The sequence below is a fragment of the Tenrec ecaudatus genome, chromosome 7 (assembly GCF_050624435.1).
Source record: "Tenrec ecaudatus isolate mTenEca1 chromosome 7, mTenEca1.hap1, whole genome shotgun sequence".
NCBI classification, from domain to species: Eukaryota; Metazoa; Chordata; class Mammalia; order Afrosoricida; family Tenrecidae; genus Tenrec; species Tenrec ecaudatus.
The window spans coordinates 9,090,567-9,103,907 of record NC_134536.1 but is presented as its reverse complement, the minus strand read 5'-3'; the positions used below and the strand labels follow the sequence as shown (position 1 = coordinate 9,103,907).

General features: G+C 57.0%; 2 protein-coding genes across 3 annotated transcripts in view; one reads left to right on the top strand and one right to left on the bottom strand.

Annotated features, from left to right (window-relative positions):
- SYTL3 (synaptotagmin like 3) overlaps positions 1-4,517 on the top strand; it is an 89,338-nt gene extending 84,821 nt beyond the window's left edge. For both annotated transcript variants that reach the window (XM_075553874.1, XM_075553873.1), the window contains exons 13-16: positions 108-213; positions 1,607-1,712; positions 3,124-3,329; positions 4,285-4,517. In XM_075553874.1, the coding sequence (XP_075409989.1) occupies positions 108-213; positions 1,607-1,712; positions 3,124-3,329; positions 4,285-4,397 (531 nt within the window). In that variant the 3' untranslated portion in view covers positions 4,398-4,517. The remainder of the gene's footprint in view (positions 1-107; positions 214-1,606; positions 1,713-3,123; positions 3,330-4,284) is intronic.
- A 1,280-nt stretch (positions 4,518-5,797) lies between these two features.
- EZR (ezrin) overlaps positions 5,798-13,341 on the bottom strand; it is a 56,010-nt gene continuing 48,466 nt past the window's right edge. Inside the window, exons 8-13 of the mRNA XM_075554310.1 lie at positions 10,380-10,543; positions 9,994-10,124; positions 8,941-9,101; positions 8,544-8,636; positions 7,512-7,760; positions 5,798-7,141 (exon numbers count right to left, since the gene is read on the bottom strand). Of these exons, the coding sequence (XP_075410425.1) occupies positions 6,977-7,141; positions 7,512-7,760; positions 8,544-8,636; positions 8,941-9,101; positions 9,994-10,124; positions 10,380-10,543 (963 nt within the window). The 3' untranslated portion in view covers positions 5,798-6,976. The remainder of the gene's footprint in view (positions 7,142-7,511; positions 7,761-8,543; positions 8,637-8,940; positions 9,102-9,993; positions 10,125-10,379; positions 10,544-13,341) is intronic.

Below are 13,341 nucleotides of genomic sequence, written 5' to 3'. Positions count from 1 at the left end.
CGTGTCCCTGCCCCCTCCATCTGGGGCTTTGCCGGGCTGCAGGGGCTTTGGGAATGGGCTTCTGTGCGGAGGCCAAGGCCGTCCCTCTGAGCCACCTTCTGCCCCAGGCAGAGAAGTGTGAAGGCAGCAGCCGTCAGAGCAGCGGAGAACTGGCCATCCGGGCCAGACTGGTCCTCCCCTCGGGGCCCAGGGCGCTCCAGGGGCCGCCGGAAGGTAGGTGCTCCCTCTGGCCATTTCATTTTAGGGGGGCTGAGGGGAGGGAGGGGTAGTTTTGAGCAGGACAGGGTACAGGGGGCATAACCAGTCAGGGAACTCAATAATTTAACACCCAGTTGGCTGCCCCATGATCATTCTGAGTTTTAAAAAACCCAGCATACAGAAAGGCAGTTCATTATTTCATATGGTTAATACTTAAATAAGAGCAAGAGAAGAGATTGTGTTATCAGAGTTTTAAAATAGTAACGAACAAGTATCGATAATACCTGGTAAAAAAAAACAAACAATAAACCTGTTTGGATATTTCCATATTGCTTCTTGATGGGTGTCCTGACTTGTGATATTCTACACTCTTCTGACAAGCTCCGTTCCGCCTAATTTTTTTATACCCATGGGCGAAATGTACATGAATACAGACGCTTAGAATACGCAGTTCCGTAGATGAACGTTAAAGAGAGTAAGGGATGCACATTTGTGATGTCCACCCACCTTAGGGAGCGCCCTGTTTATAAGAGCCATTTTCACAACCAGTCCCCAAAACTCAGTGACAAATGAGGGACCAGTTCTGCTTAACTGGTCTGAGTGGGTTGAATCCCACCATAGAGGCTGAGGTTGTTGCTCTCGGGACAAGAGCCCAGCCCCACCTCTCCGGGCAGTGCAGACAAGCTGGGTCATGAGGACCCAGGGAGCTGCACAAGATAAGGTGACCCCTCAGCTGAGTGTGACCCTATCCCCTGTCCCAGGTCCCAGGGGTGCTGTTGTCCAGCAAGAACTGGGAACCGAGGGGGCCAGGTCCTTGGGACCTTACAGGAGACTACCAGTAAAGCCAACTGCTGTCCAGTCAACTCCAGCTCGTGGCGTCGGAGTAGAACTGGGCTCCCTCAGGATTTCAGATGTGGATTGCCAGGCCTTTCCTCTGAGGCCCCGTGGGTGGGCTTGAACCACCAACTCTTCGGTTCACAGCTGACCAAACTCGTTAACAGTTGGCACTGCCCAGAGCCCCAGCAGGTGCCGTCACTGACTCCCATGATGGGGAGAGCGGGCGCAGGGAGACCAGGGGGCTGAGGATGAAGATGGTGAGGAGACGCAATCCATTAAGGATTCTGGTGATTTGCTTGACAGCGAGAATAAAAGGCCGGGTCTCTCCTCTCCTTGGGTCCCTTTGAAGGCACTGGTTCCCTGGGAGGTTGCAATCCTCCACTTGCCACCCTGCTAGGCTGGTGCGCCAGGTGTGTATTGGGGTAGGAAGGGCACCTCTTTCCAGCCTGCTCTCAGGGGAACTGAAGGCCACAGTCCTCAGTTTCGAGGTCAGACCAGGCCTGGGAGTGGCGCTGGACACTGATGCATCCATGGAAACGACGTTTGTGGTGAATTCTGGCTCTCCTTCCAGGATCAGGGAACCAGCAATCGCTTGATGGCCAGCTCTGTCTCGTCGTGCTGGGAGCCAAGAACTTACCTGTGCGGTCCGATGGCACCGTGAACGCGTTTGTTAAGGGGTAGGCACTCGAGCTAATCAAGTCATCATCAAGCCACGTTGCTATCACGTTGCCTGACTCATCATGGTGGCACCGTGTGTGTGTATCTGTGCGCGTCTGCTTGTCCATGTGTGTCTGCATTTGTGTATGTGTATGTGTGTGCATGAGTGTGTGTGTGTGTGTGGGGGGGGGTGCACGTGTGTGGGATGGTGGAACTGTGCTTGCTCCCTTGGGTGAGCTTTTGGAAGTTACTCACCGGACCTCTCTTCCAAGGTACCTCTGGGTCGATTCAAACCTCCAGCCGTTTGGTTAGGGGTCAGGTTTGTCGACTGTTTGGTTAGCATTTCAGTCACCATTTGTTCTGACTGCCCAGGGTGTTGCCTCGCTGATGGTGGGGACCTGAGGCGTGGGAGACACTAGAAGGCTCTGGTGACCACGTCACTGCAGCTGAGCTCAGCTGCAGGAGCCTCGTGGCGGCGGCGGCGTAACGAGTCGAGCTGCCAACAAGGGCAGCAGTTGGCAACTACCAGCTGCCCCTCAGGACAAAGGTGAGGCTTTCTACCCCGGCAGAGCCACACTCTCGGAAACCCACGGGCCAGTTTTACCCTGTCCTGTGGGGCCGCTACGACGCCATGTGAACGTGATGGCAGTGAGTTTGGATTTTGGTTGAGCTCAGCTTCCCCATTGAAACCCAGCCTGTCACTCACTGCCATTGAGTCCATTCTGACTCACAGTGACTCTGTAGGACAGCGTACAACTGTCCCCGTGGGCTTCCGAGAATGTGACTCTCTCTGTGGGGTTCGGAAGCTGTGAATCTTCACAGGAGTAGAAAGCCTCATCTTTCTCCTGCAGAGCGGCGGGTAGGTTGGAACTGCCGACCTTGTGGATAGCAGCCCAACACATAACTACGTCACCTGCATTAAAGGCCCCTATTCTGCCCGCATTCCAGGGGTGTGGATGTGCCTAAGCTTCCTTTGAAATGCAATTCTCGCCGGCCTCGTGGTGTCTGCCCGTTTTAAACTCAGTCATGACGCCAGGACTGTGTCTTAACGGCTTCCAAAGCTAAGAGCTCTCAGGTGGTCACACAGTCATTCTGACCCAGGACCCATGCGAGCACCGTGGCTTCTATGCCAACCCCCCACCCCCAAGCTGGTTATCTGCGTGGCCTTGGGCAAGTTCCTTAATCCTGGGAGGAAAGCAGGGTTACAAGGGACAGAGCAGGTACACGGAGTCTCGGGGAATGAGCACAGCTTCCCAGTGGAGACAGACCAGGGCCCAGTGTCCCCAGACTGTCTCCCGAACCTTAAGGCCAGTCTAGAAATCAATCTGCAACACATTATTTTAGCGGGGGCACGGGGCAGGGCGGGGCGGGCCAGTCCCAGGAGGCTGGGTAGGGGCAGACAGTGACTGGCTTTGTGTTTCCTGGGTCCAGCTGCCTCACTCTGCCCGGCCAGCAACAGCTAAGGTTGAAGTCGCCGGTGCTGAAGAAGCAAGCCCGCCCCCAGTGGAAGCACTCCTTCGTCTTCAATGGCGTGACCGCTTCTCAGCTGCAGCGGTCCTGCTTGGAGTTAACTGTTTGGGATCAGGCCAGCTTTGGCATGAACGACCGCTTACTGGGCGGAGCCAGACTTGGTTCAAGTAAGTGCAAGGGAGACCTTTGTTGGGGTCCAGGTGACAGGGTTTGTCCTGAATGATGGTCTTACCCCAACAAGATTAAACTTGAACAAAACGCGTCCACTGCAGCAGAGTGCTCAGCAGGGGCTGAGCCGGCCTTGCCTGCCCTAGTGGAATTACTAAATCTAATTCCTGCTTACTACAGGGAGGTAATAAAGCCAAGCATTCCAACGATGTAAATCAGATTTGAGTCTGCTGAAGAAATAGAAATTACAGGCCTCAAACAGGGACGAGGGGCACTGTTGGCTCGTTTCTGGCATCGGCCATGAAAAGATTAAGGGAGACGATCTTAACTCACACAAAAGGCAATTCAGCAAGCATTTCCTCCGGAGCCAAACCACATGGCAGTTAGCATGCTGGCATTGCCCAGGGAGCCCTGGGCTGGGCCCTCAGAGGCTGCTGAAGATGCCCACACACACTCCCACAACCCCCAGCCAGGAACCCAGGGCCAACAGGACTCACGAGAGCTGTTTTGTAAGGCATGTTGCCCATTAACGCATCCTCCCCCTCCTTTCCATAAACAACTCTGGGTCACCCCATCTTGGGCCACTCTTCGCCTGCCCCTGACCCAGGTAATTTAAGTGGTCCTCCACTGCCTTTGTCTCCACTCAACTCACGGCCACGGAGGGAATTCTGACTCATGGAGACCCTGTAGGGCTGGGTAGACCTGCCCCTGAGACTGGTAACTCTATAGGAGCAGAAAGCCCCCTTTTCCCACGGAGCAGTTGGTGGTTTCTACTGCTGACTTTGCAGATAGAAATTATGCTTGTCGGCAGCTAGGCACTGGTTTTGCTGGGGTTTCTTTCCCTTGATTGGTAACCTGGCCTCCAAGTCAAAGGGACCTGGCTGGCCCTCATTTGAACCTGTGGGTGAGGGATGGTCATGACTGCTCACTGTTCTGGTTTTACTCCCGTTTCAGAGGAAGAAGAGCCGGCTAGCGCTGCCGACTCCTGCTCCCCATCCAAGCTCCAGTGGCAAAAAGTACTCTCCAACCCCAATTTGTGGACAGACATGACACTCATCCTACACTGAGAAGGGCTGCATCCCTGTGGGGTTCTCCCAGAACTGGGCAGGTGGTCACGGCTAGAGTGGGCACTCTTCCTCCCCCACTTGGGTTGTGTAGCACAAATGTGTATATTTAAATAAAGAGTTGTTGACATTCTAGAACAATGTTTCCTAAACTGGGTGATACTGTCTCCTGGGGGGTGCTCGGTGACGGGGTAGGGGCTGCAAGAGATGCCTGCACGTTATCCTGGATTATGGGCTAGAATATAAAGTTTTAACATATTTTTGTCAGGGGGCATTGAGCAATCCCTCCCCCCCCACACACACACCCCCGCAAAGGGGCCAGTAGTAGGCTTGGGAACCTAAGTTCAAGGCCGCAGGTTGGTGGAAACTCGGTAAGGTTCATTGGTGACCTGCCTCCCTGCACTCCAGGGATAGCCAGTGAAGGGTATTAGTTGGTGGCCATTATGCGCATATCTAAGTTTTCAAGCAATGTTCAGTTCTTCATGCGACGGAGGAGTTTGACTCACGGTGATGTTGTGCGACGGGGGCCGTGCCCCATTCCCGGGCTGCAGCCTGTAGCCACTGTGTGAACAGACTCAACGGCAGTAATTTTGATTACTGTCAGCTTGCAGCACCACCTTTTGGTTACCAGCCCAACACCACCATTGGCAACTCCCCCACTACTGCACAACTGGTTTGTGGGGTTCACAGCAACCCGGTGTCCAGAAAAATGAAATCCTGCCCGGTCCTGCACCAACCTCATAGTGGTGACATGTGAGCCCGTTGTTGCGGCCACCATGCCGATCCATCTCAAGGGTCTGCCTTCTTTTCCGTTGCCCCTCTACTTTCCCCAGCATGATGCCCTTTCTCCAGGGACCGGTCTCTCCTGACGACATGCCCCAAGTAGTGGGACAAAGCCTCGCCGTCCTTGCTTTGTGCTCGTGCAGAGCCTGTACATGGGTCCAGAGGCATCAGAGCACAGGAAGAGTGCATGGTTTAAAATCAGGAGAGGTGTGCGTCAGGGCACTACCTCCCACATAAAGCCCCACACCAAACCCCGGTAGCTCAGTGACCCTGGGTGGGGTTCTGAGACTCAGTCTCAACAGGGGCAGACAGCCTCATCTTTCTCCCAGCAGAGCAGCTGGTGAGTTTGAACTGATCACCTCGTGGTTAGTGGACCCACACTTACCCCACAGCCCCACCAGGGCTCCTCAAAACCAAACCCACTGCCATAGGGTCGGTTCTGACCCACAGAGAACCACCCACCCGCCAGGAAGATCCCTGGTGTCAAGAGTGGTGGAATGTCATGGTCCAAACAAGGCTGCCTGGTGTCACCGCAGCAACACATACCTGAAGGGAGTGTGGGGACCCCTGGGAGCCCCAAGTTACCCACCCCACTGCAGGCGGGAAAACAGACACAAAACTGCACACGGCCAGCAGATCTTTATTTCACGTGGCTACATGCGGCACCCAAGCAGGGCGAGCCCAGGGTGCAGACGCCACTCTCCTGCAGCTTCTCCAAACTGAGGAGAGGGATGAACAAGGGTCTTATGAAACACACGGGGTGATAAAAGCAGGCTGAAGGGGTCCCTCCGTGGGTGGAGTCTGCATGATTAACAGTGTGCATTTTCCAAACAAGCCGTGTTGTTAGAAAATCAAGGCGCGTAGTCGGCACGCACTCAGAACATGACCGGGCAAAAAAACCCCAAAAATACTCCTCACTCCAGAAGGAAGAGAGCAGGGAACCGGTCTCCAGGCGGACTAAGTGCCGCATGCTGCGGTTTTTCACATGTGTAATTCTTTTAATCCTCTGTAAAAGGTAACAAAATATACAGAACAAAACTTTCCCTTTTGAAACTAATGTTATAAACCCATAGGATCACTTATGTATAAATACTAGCCTCTACAGCGGAGGGCTACTTAGGGGCCAGGAAGTCCAACAGTGGATTCCACTGTGAAGCAAAACCAGAGTGGCAGCCACGAGGGCCACCGCCACTGTTGGGGGTGACCATGGCCGGCAGGAAGGGGTGAGACCTAATTTTCAAAATAAATTCATCCCTCAAATTCCCCACCCACTCAAATATACAAAAAAGATGAAATCTTCGTTAAAAAAAAACAAACCAAGGACGAATCAATCAATTGAGCTCATTTCAAATACTGGGGAGGGGGTTAAAAAGTATGGCACGGAAGGTTAGCCACCAGGTGGTTTTAATCGAACTTAATCTTATCACAAAGGGCGCCAAGCGGCCACTCCGACTTTATAGGCGTCTGTGTCCTGAATCAAACCAGCCTGCTCCACGCACAGCAGGCCGCGACCCGACAATCACGATCAAACGCAGGCCCGTTTGGCACTATGATACAATTGGGATAATAGACCAGGGAAGCTTCCACGGGCCCCAGCCCCCGAGCACGCCCACTGAAAGAACTACTCGCTTTTTAAAGAAACTGGAATATGACGCGAGTTTTCTACATGGAGAAGACTAAAAAAACAAAAAAACAACCCCCCCCCCCCAAATGCACGTGTTTGAGGTGTGTGGCGGCGACGCCAATGCCGATGCTGTCACACCGGTGGCCGGCCCCAGTCCTGCAGCCTGGCCGGGTGTCTACATGGCCTCGAACTCGTCGATCCGCTGCTTGGTGTTGCCCTGCCGGATCTGCCGCAGGGTCTTGTACTTGTCCCGACCCTGCCGCATGTTCTCGTTGTGGATGATGTCGTTGTGGGTCCTCTTGTTCTCATCTCGGGCCTGGGACAGCTCGCTGGTCAAGGTCTGCAGCCAGAGGGAGACGCAAGTCAGGTACTGACCTGTGACAGGCCACCTCCACTGTCCTGGAGATGCCCTCCTGGCCCCCGCGCCCCAGGAAAGGCGATGGGGAAGAGCTATGCAGTGGGAACTGTCTGAAAGGCAAGGCCGGCCTGTGGCAGCTCCACGTGCTCCAGCTTCAGCTTGGGTCCACCTTTGCTCTCACCTGCTGGGCTCTCCTCAACCCCCAGCCCCGCCCTGCTTGCCAGGTAACTGTCCATGCTAAGCCCCACCCCTGCCTCTCCAAGCCCCGCCCTCTGCTTTCAGCCCACCTAGGCTCTCCCTTAAGCTTCTCCCCAGCCCTCTTCTCCCTGCAGCCCCGCCCGCCCGCCCTCACCCTCAGCTGCCGCTGCACACGCTCATTCTTCTCGGCCTCAGTGATGCGCTTCTCCTCGTTGCGGTCGTCCATGATGCCCTCGCTGGAGAGCTCGGCGCTGTAGCCCGTGTACTCAGTGCCCTCCTCCTGCGGGGTCTCCTGCACGTGGTAATTCACCGGCTCGTACACAGGGGGTGGGGGCGGCGGCGCTGTCATCACCAGGTGCAGCTCCTCCTTGGTCTTTACCAGGTCGTCCTGGGCCTCTTTGGCCTGTGGGGTGGGAGCAGGGTGGACTCGGTCAGACAGGTGAGTGGCCTCAGCACCCTGCCCATCATCTCAGTACCAAGGTCGCCCCCCTTTTGTAAGCCACATAAGAATCATGGGGTGCCACTGACCCAGCCCATGCACATTCCCCACCCAACGTCAGGGGCCTTCCCCGAGTCTGCTTCCTGACACCTTCCTTCTCGAAGGCCCAGGAGGACCTTCTCAAGGACCTGTTTGTTTTCTGAAGGCCTGACATCTTCCGTGTGTCCTGAACGTGGGGAGGAGTGGGAAGGAGGGGCCCCTGTCTGGGGGACTCAGGCTTGAGACAAGCTCTCTGGCCTCCACACTGCTGCTCCTCCCTGAGCTGCAGGGCGCTGAGCCCCAGCCCGGGCCTGGGCAGCACGTGCAGGTGGACACCTATCCTAGAGCAACCTGACGAGCAGAAAGTCCCACCACCCGCCCTTGGAAGCTATCTGTCCCTGGTCACACACAGCTACTGTGTGGCCAGGCCCGGACTCCGGCCCAGGTCTGGGAGGGCCGAGGCAGTGGGTGTCCCCACAGTGCCATGCTGTAGGCACTGGCAGGCAGAGGCGAAGCATCCCGAGGCCCCCTGGCATGATGGGATGTACACTTGCCCTGATGGGGCTGCCCCGTGGTGGCCAGCCAAGGTGGGGAGAGAAGGAGCAGTCCTCCCCACCCCTGACCCCCCAGCTTCGTTCCTCTGAGATCCGTCCCCTGGATTGGGTGGGCACTGAGCCCTCCTCCCCGAGGCCCGTCCCCCAGACTCACCCGGTGCTGCCACTCCTCCACCTCGTCCTCCTTGCGCCTCCGCGCCTCCTCCAGCAAGGCGATCTTGGCTGTGTACTCAGCAAGCTCGGCGGCCTGGTGAGGGCGTTAGAGTGACTCTGGGGGACCCTCACATCCGGGTGAATGACCCCCAGGGTGACATGCCACATCCCGTAAGCCGGCCAACGCCCCTCCCCCAAAAACAAAACAAAACAAAACAAAACTGCCAGCCAGCCAACTGTGCATATATATGGAGGGGGCACAGGGGATCTGCCCGCAGGCTGACACGGCCGGGTCACTTTACACCCAGACAGACACTCCTGGAAGGCAGGTGTCACTTTCTCAATCTCCAGCCGCAGCCTCTCCATAATTCAGTATCCTGAAACCCGGCGATCCGTACCAGCTGCTCCTGGCTCTTTATCTGATCCACAGCCTGCTTCTCCAGCTCCTCCTTGGCGCGTAGCGCGGCCACACGGTCAGCCTCCAGGCGTTCCGCCTCCTCCTGGGCGCGCTTCCTCTCCTCCTCCAGCTGCAGGGCCCTCTGGATCTGGTCGGAGAGTTCTGGAAGGCAGGCACAGGCAAGGTGACTTAAAGACCCTGGATGGCTGAGCAGAGTCACACACACGAGATCGGGGATGGTGTCCCAGCACAAGCCTTCTCCCCGGAACATGGGAACGAGCCTCCAGCACACAGTCCCTGTGTTTCACGGGTTGACTTCCAACCCAAACCCAAGGCCATCAAGTCCGTTCTGACTTGGGGCAGAAGTGCCCGCCCCTGTGTGTTCCCGAGCCTGTCACTTCATGGGAACGGAGAGCCCGGCCTTCCTCTCAGAGCTCGCTGTGGTTTCAAACTGCTGACTTTTCACGTTCGTAGCCCAATGCTTAAACCCCGATGCCACCTGGGCCACAGCGATGACTTCAGGGCATTAAAAACAAGGAACAGAAACCACGATACAAAGCTGGCACAACCCGGCTCTCCCAGGGTGGGATTCCTGGTCCTCTGAGCACCCGCCTTCCTCAGGATGATCCACGCATCACCTGGCTAAGCCACCCACCTCTCTGGGCCTTCATACCCTAACTGGGCAAAGGGGCATGGCAGTTAGCACACAGGGCCGTGGGAAATTGTTCATGGCCCTCACCCAGGGGGCCAAGCTGTCCCCGAGTCTCCAAAACTAACGGGGTGCTGGGGCGTAATGTCGGGTAAGTGGTAACTGCTACCCGTAAGGTCAGTCAGTGGTTCAAAGCGACCAGCTGGTCCTCGGGAGAAAGATGAGGCCACCCCCCAACACTGACAGCCTTGGAAACGCTCTGGGGGGAACCGAGTCAGAATCAAGTCTGTGGCAGTAGGGTTGGTTTAACAGAGATTAACTGATGGATTGTGTGTGTGTACATAACCCCATGTACACTGTTGGTCTCCGCCTGACGCTCTGCAAACCCGAACTCCCCGGTCTGACCTTTCTCGGCCTTCTTGGTTTTCTGCTCGTAGTCCTGGAGCCTCTGCATCAGCTCCTCCTTCTCCCTCATCATCTGCTCCTTCTCTCTCTCAACCGTCTCTCTGCGTTTCTTCTCCGTCTCCAGCTGTTGCCTACCAAGGGAGGAGGCACAAGGGGCGCAGCGGGGTCAGGCCTCGCCAAGGACGTGGCACGGGACCCAGCAGGGGTCCACCACACTGGCTCTTCACTAGCGCCCAGGAAGAAACTGGGTGGCAGGGCCAGGGTCTTGAAAGCACATTCTACCCATCCTTGACCTCAGCCCTCCCCGCCCGGACCACCAGCCTGTGTCCCGGGCAGCCCAGCTTGTTTACATCCATGTTGCTGCAAAGCCTGTCCCCTGCTCTCACCGCTCCAGCTGCTTCTGGTGCTTCTCCTCGCGGGCCTGGGCCTTCATCTGCTGCACCTCGATGGTGTCGGGCTTGCGGCGGCGCATGTACAGCTCGTGGTTGCCCATGCAGAGCTGCAGGATCCGCTTGTTGATCCTCAGGCGAGGGGCGTAGAACACAAAGTCCTGCAAACACACGGCACAGCCACGCTCGGGATCCACTCCCACAGGGAACGGCCACGCTTGGGTGGCATGGCCATGCTCGGGATCCACTCCCACAGGGCACGGCCACGCTTGGGTCTCGAGCCCACAGGGTTTGGGTCTCATAGGACACACTCCCACAGGAGATGCTCAAGATGTGCCCACAGGCACACCGGATGTCTCCCACAGGGCCAGGGGCTCCAAGTCAAGCCACAGCCCCCTGTACTAGAAACATCAACTCTTTTCCGGCTTCCCCAGTGGGCAGGGCATGTGGTCTCTGTGTGGCATGTGTGTCACCTCATGGGCTCTCGTGTCAGTGTGCAAATGTGTGACCTTGCCTGTGACTGGGTTGGTGTGCCCTCATGCAAAGTGCGCAAACATGTCCTCAGGAGTGTGGACATGTGACCCCATGGGAGGGTGAATGCCCCTGTATGCGAACAGGTGTGACCCTGGGTGTGCGAGTCTGCAAGCACGCTCATGTGTGTGTAAGCAGGTGTGTGTGTGTGTGTGTGTAAGAAGTCCCAACAGGCGGTCTATGAAGGTCTGTGTGAGCAAGGATTCTCTGGGCTCTGCAAGACCCAATCCATGAGGAGCTGACACCAAGGGCTCAAATGGAAAGTAATGTTTAGAAGGTGATATCGGCAATGTATACAAATATGCTTGATAACAGGGATGTACGGAGTGTTGTAGGAATTGTAAAACCCCCAGTGAAATCATTTAAAAACAAAACGCAAACCTAATCCATCCTCACCTTGCAGCTCCCGCCCCCAGGCCAGCCTTGCCCCTGTCCTGGCCCGCACACACAGGGCTCCTTGTTCTGACCCTGACCCCCCCAGATAAGCCTGCCTCCCACTCCATGCCTGCCCTCCCAACAGCCCCTGTGTATGGGCACACCCAACCTCCAGCCCCACAGCCACCCACCCCTTTGTGAAAACGAAGGGCTGGGCCCCACCTTGGGTCTCCCCACAGCCACGCATACTCCACGAATGCCGCGGAGAGTGGGCCCCGTGCCCACAGCCTTGCCAGGACCCCACGACTGTGCATCAGCCCCGTGCCCCTCCCTCTGAGCCTTTGCTCCGCCGCTCCCCGGAAAGCAGGGAGTGGGACTGTGGGATGGAATCGGCGAACACTGGGAGCGGGGTGGGGTCGGGTGGGCAGAAACTGGCTGGTCCCAGGCGGAAAGCTCCAAGGCTGCTAACGGCCTCCTAAAGCCATGGCCAGAGGTGCCTTCTGGAAGAGCAGCTGCAAGGACTCGGCACCTGAGACTTGGGGAAGGCAGGCGCCTGCTAACACTGACAACAGAAGTGACGGTCTTGAGCCCCAGTGCTGACACCCCGAGTATGAGAGCCCAGTGGCTGAGGCTGGGCTGGGCTCCACAAGCCACTCCCTGGGAGAGGGACTGGTAGGGGGCTTCCCACTCCGGGGAGCAGTTACCGTCTCAGAGACCTGCTGGGGTCGCCGGGAGTCAGCACTGACAGGGTGGCAGTAAGCTCCGTTTGGTTTGGACCCACCGAAAACCTCAGCTGGCAGAGCGGGAATAAGGGTTCATGACGTCTAAAACAAAGCCTGTTCAACCCACCCGCTGCCTCTGGAAGGAAGGGGAGGCGGGAAGCCCTCAGGGCACAGGTGCCTGGGTTTTGCTACTCTCTCAGCCACACTGGCCCTCAGCATCTAGATTCTGCCAGGGGAGGGGGCTGGGGCCCCGGCGGCACCCCAGCTCTTCCTCAACCCCCCAGGAACCTGGGTGAGCCCCGGCTTCCGGGGTGGGGTCGTCTGTGGGGTTTCACACACTTGTTATTAAGTCATCAGGTTTCTGGGGAGGGGCCTGGGGAGCTGGGAGAGAGGTATTTTTATTACCCACCTATCTCTTATTACACAAGAGAAAACAATCTTGCATTATGGCCTCAGCCACGGGTACACAAATCGGTCTCCACTGTGAGTCATAAGTGCTAGCAAAGAAACTCTTATCACCACATTCCCGTGGAGGGGGGGAGAAACTCAAAAGCAAGGGGCGGGCCTTGTGTGTTTGTGGGTGAATCAATGCTGCCCCTGGGGCCGACCCCCTGCGCACGCGCTCTGTCCCGAGATAGATCCCGGCTGGACTCCAGGGGCAGCTGGGAGGGAGGGGTTTCTAGGAAGGCCTTGGAAGGGAGCCAGCCTTCAAGTTAAAGCACCAACAGTTGATCTTTGTTCCAAGACGTTGGAGCTGATCCTCCACCTCAGCCCCATAATGCAAAGCCCCCGGGCAGCCACAGCAGGGGCAGGTGCGCCAACCTCGGTGTTCCGAGGGGCAAGCAGGAAGGCTGCAGTTGTCCGAAGCCGGCCTCACCCCAATCTAAGCTCGTTTCCCCACACTTTAAAAGTGATGAACTCGTCCCAAGGGTGAGCCCTGCCTCTCCCAGGCCTCTTCCCAAAGCCCCTGGGACCCCCGCGGGTCAGCCAGGGCTGCCGTGCATATGGGGGGCAGGTGGCACTCAGCGTTCCACCTGAGACCTGGGGCCACGGCCTGCGGCTGCCCCATCTGGCTGTGCAAGGGTGAGGGGCTGGCTTTGTGAGGGCCAGAGGCCGCCTGTGGTGGGGCGGGCACAATGAATGGGTCACTGGTCAGCTACACACCCAGAGCCGCCCGTGGAGGAGGGGATGCCTGCGTCAGCACCAGATAAGGGCTGAGTCAGCTTATCTCAGCCCCGAGGAGTCGCCTCGACCTTTGGGGTAGTCTATCTTTTGGGTAAAAGTTTAAGCTTGAAAGCTTGATTAGCTGCTGCCCAAGGTGAGAAGGCTGA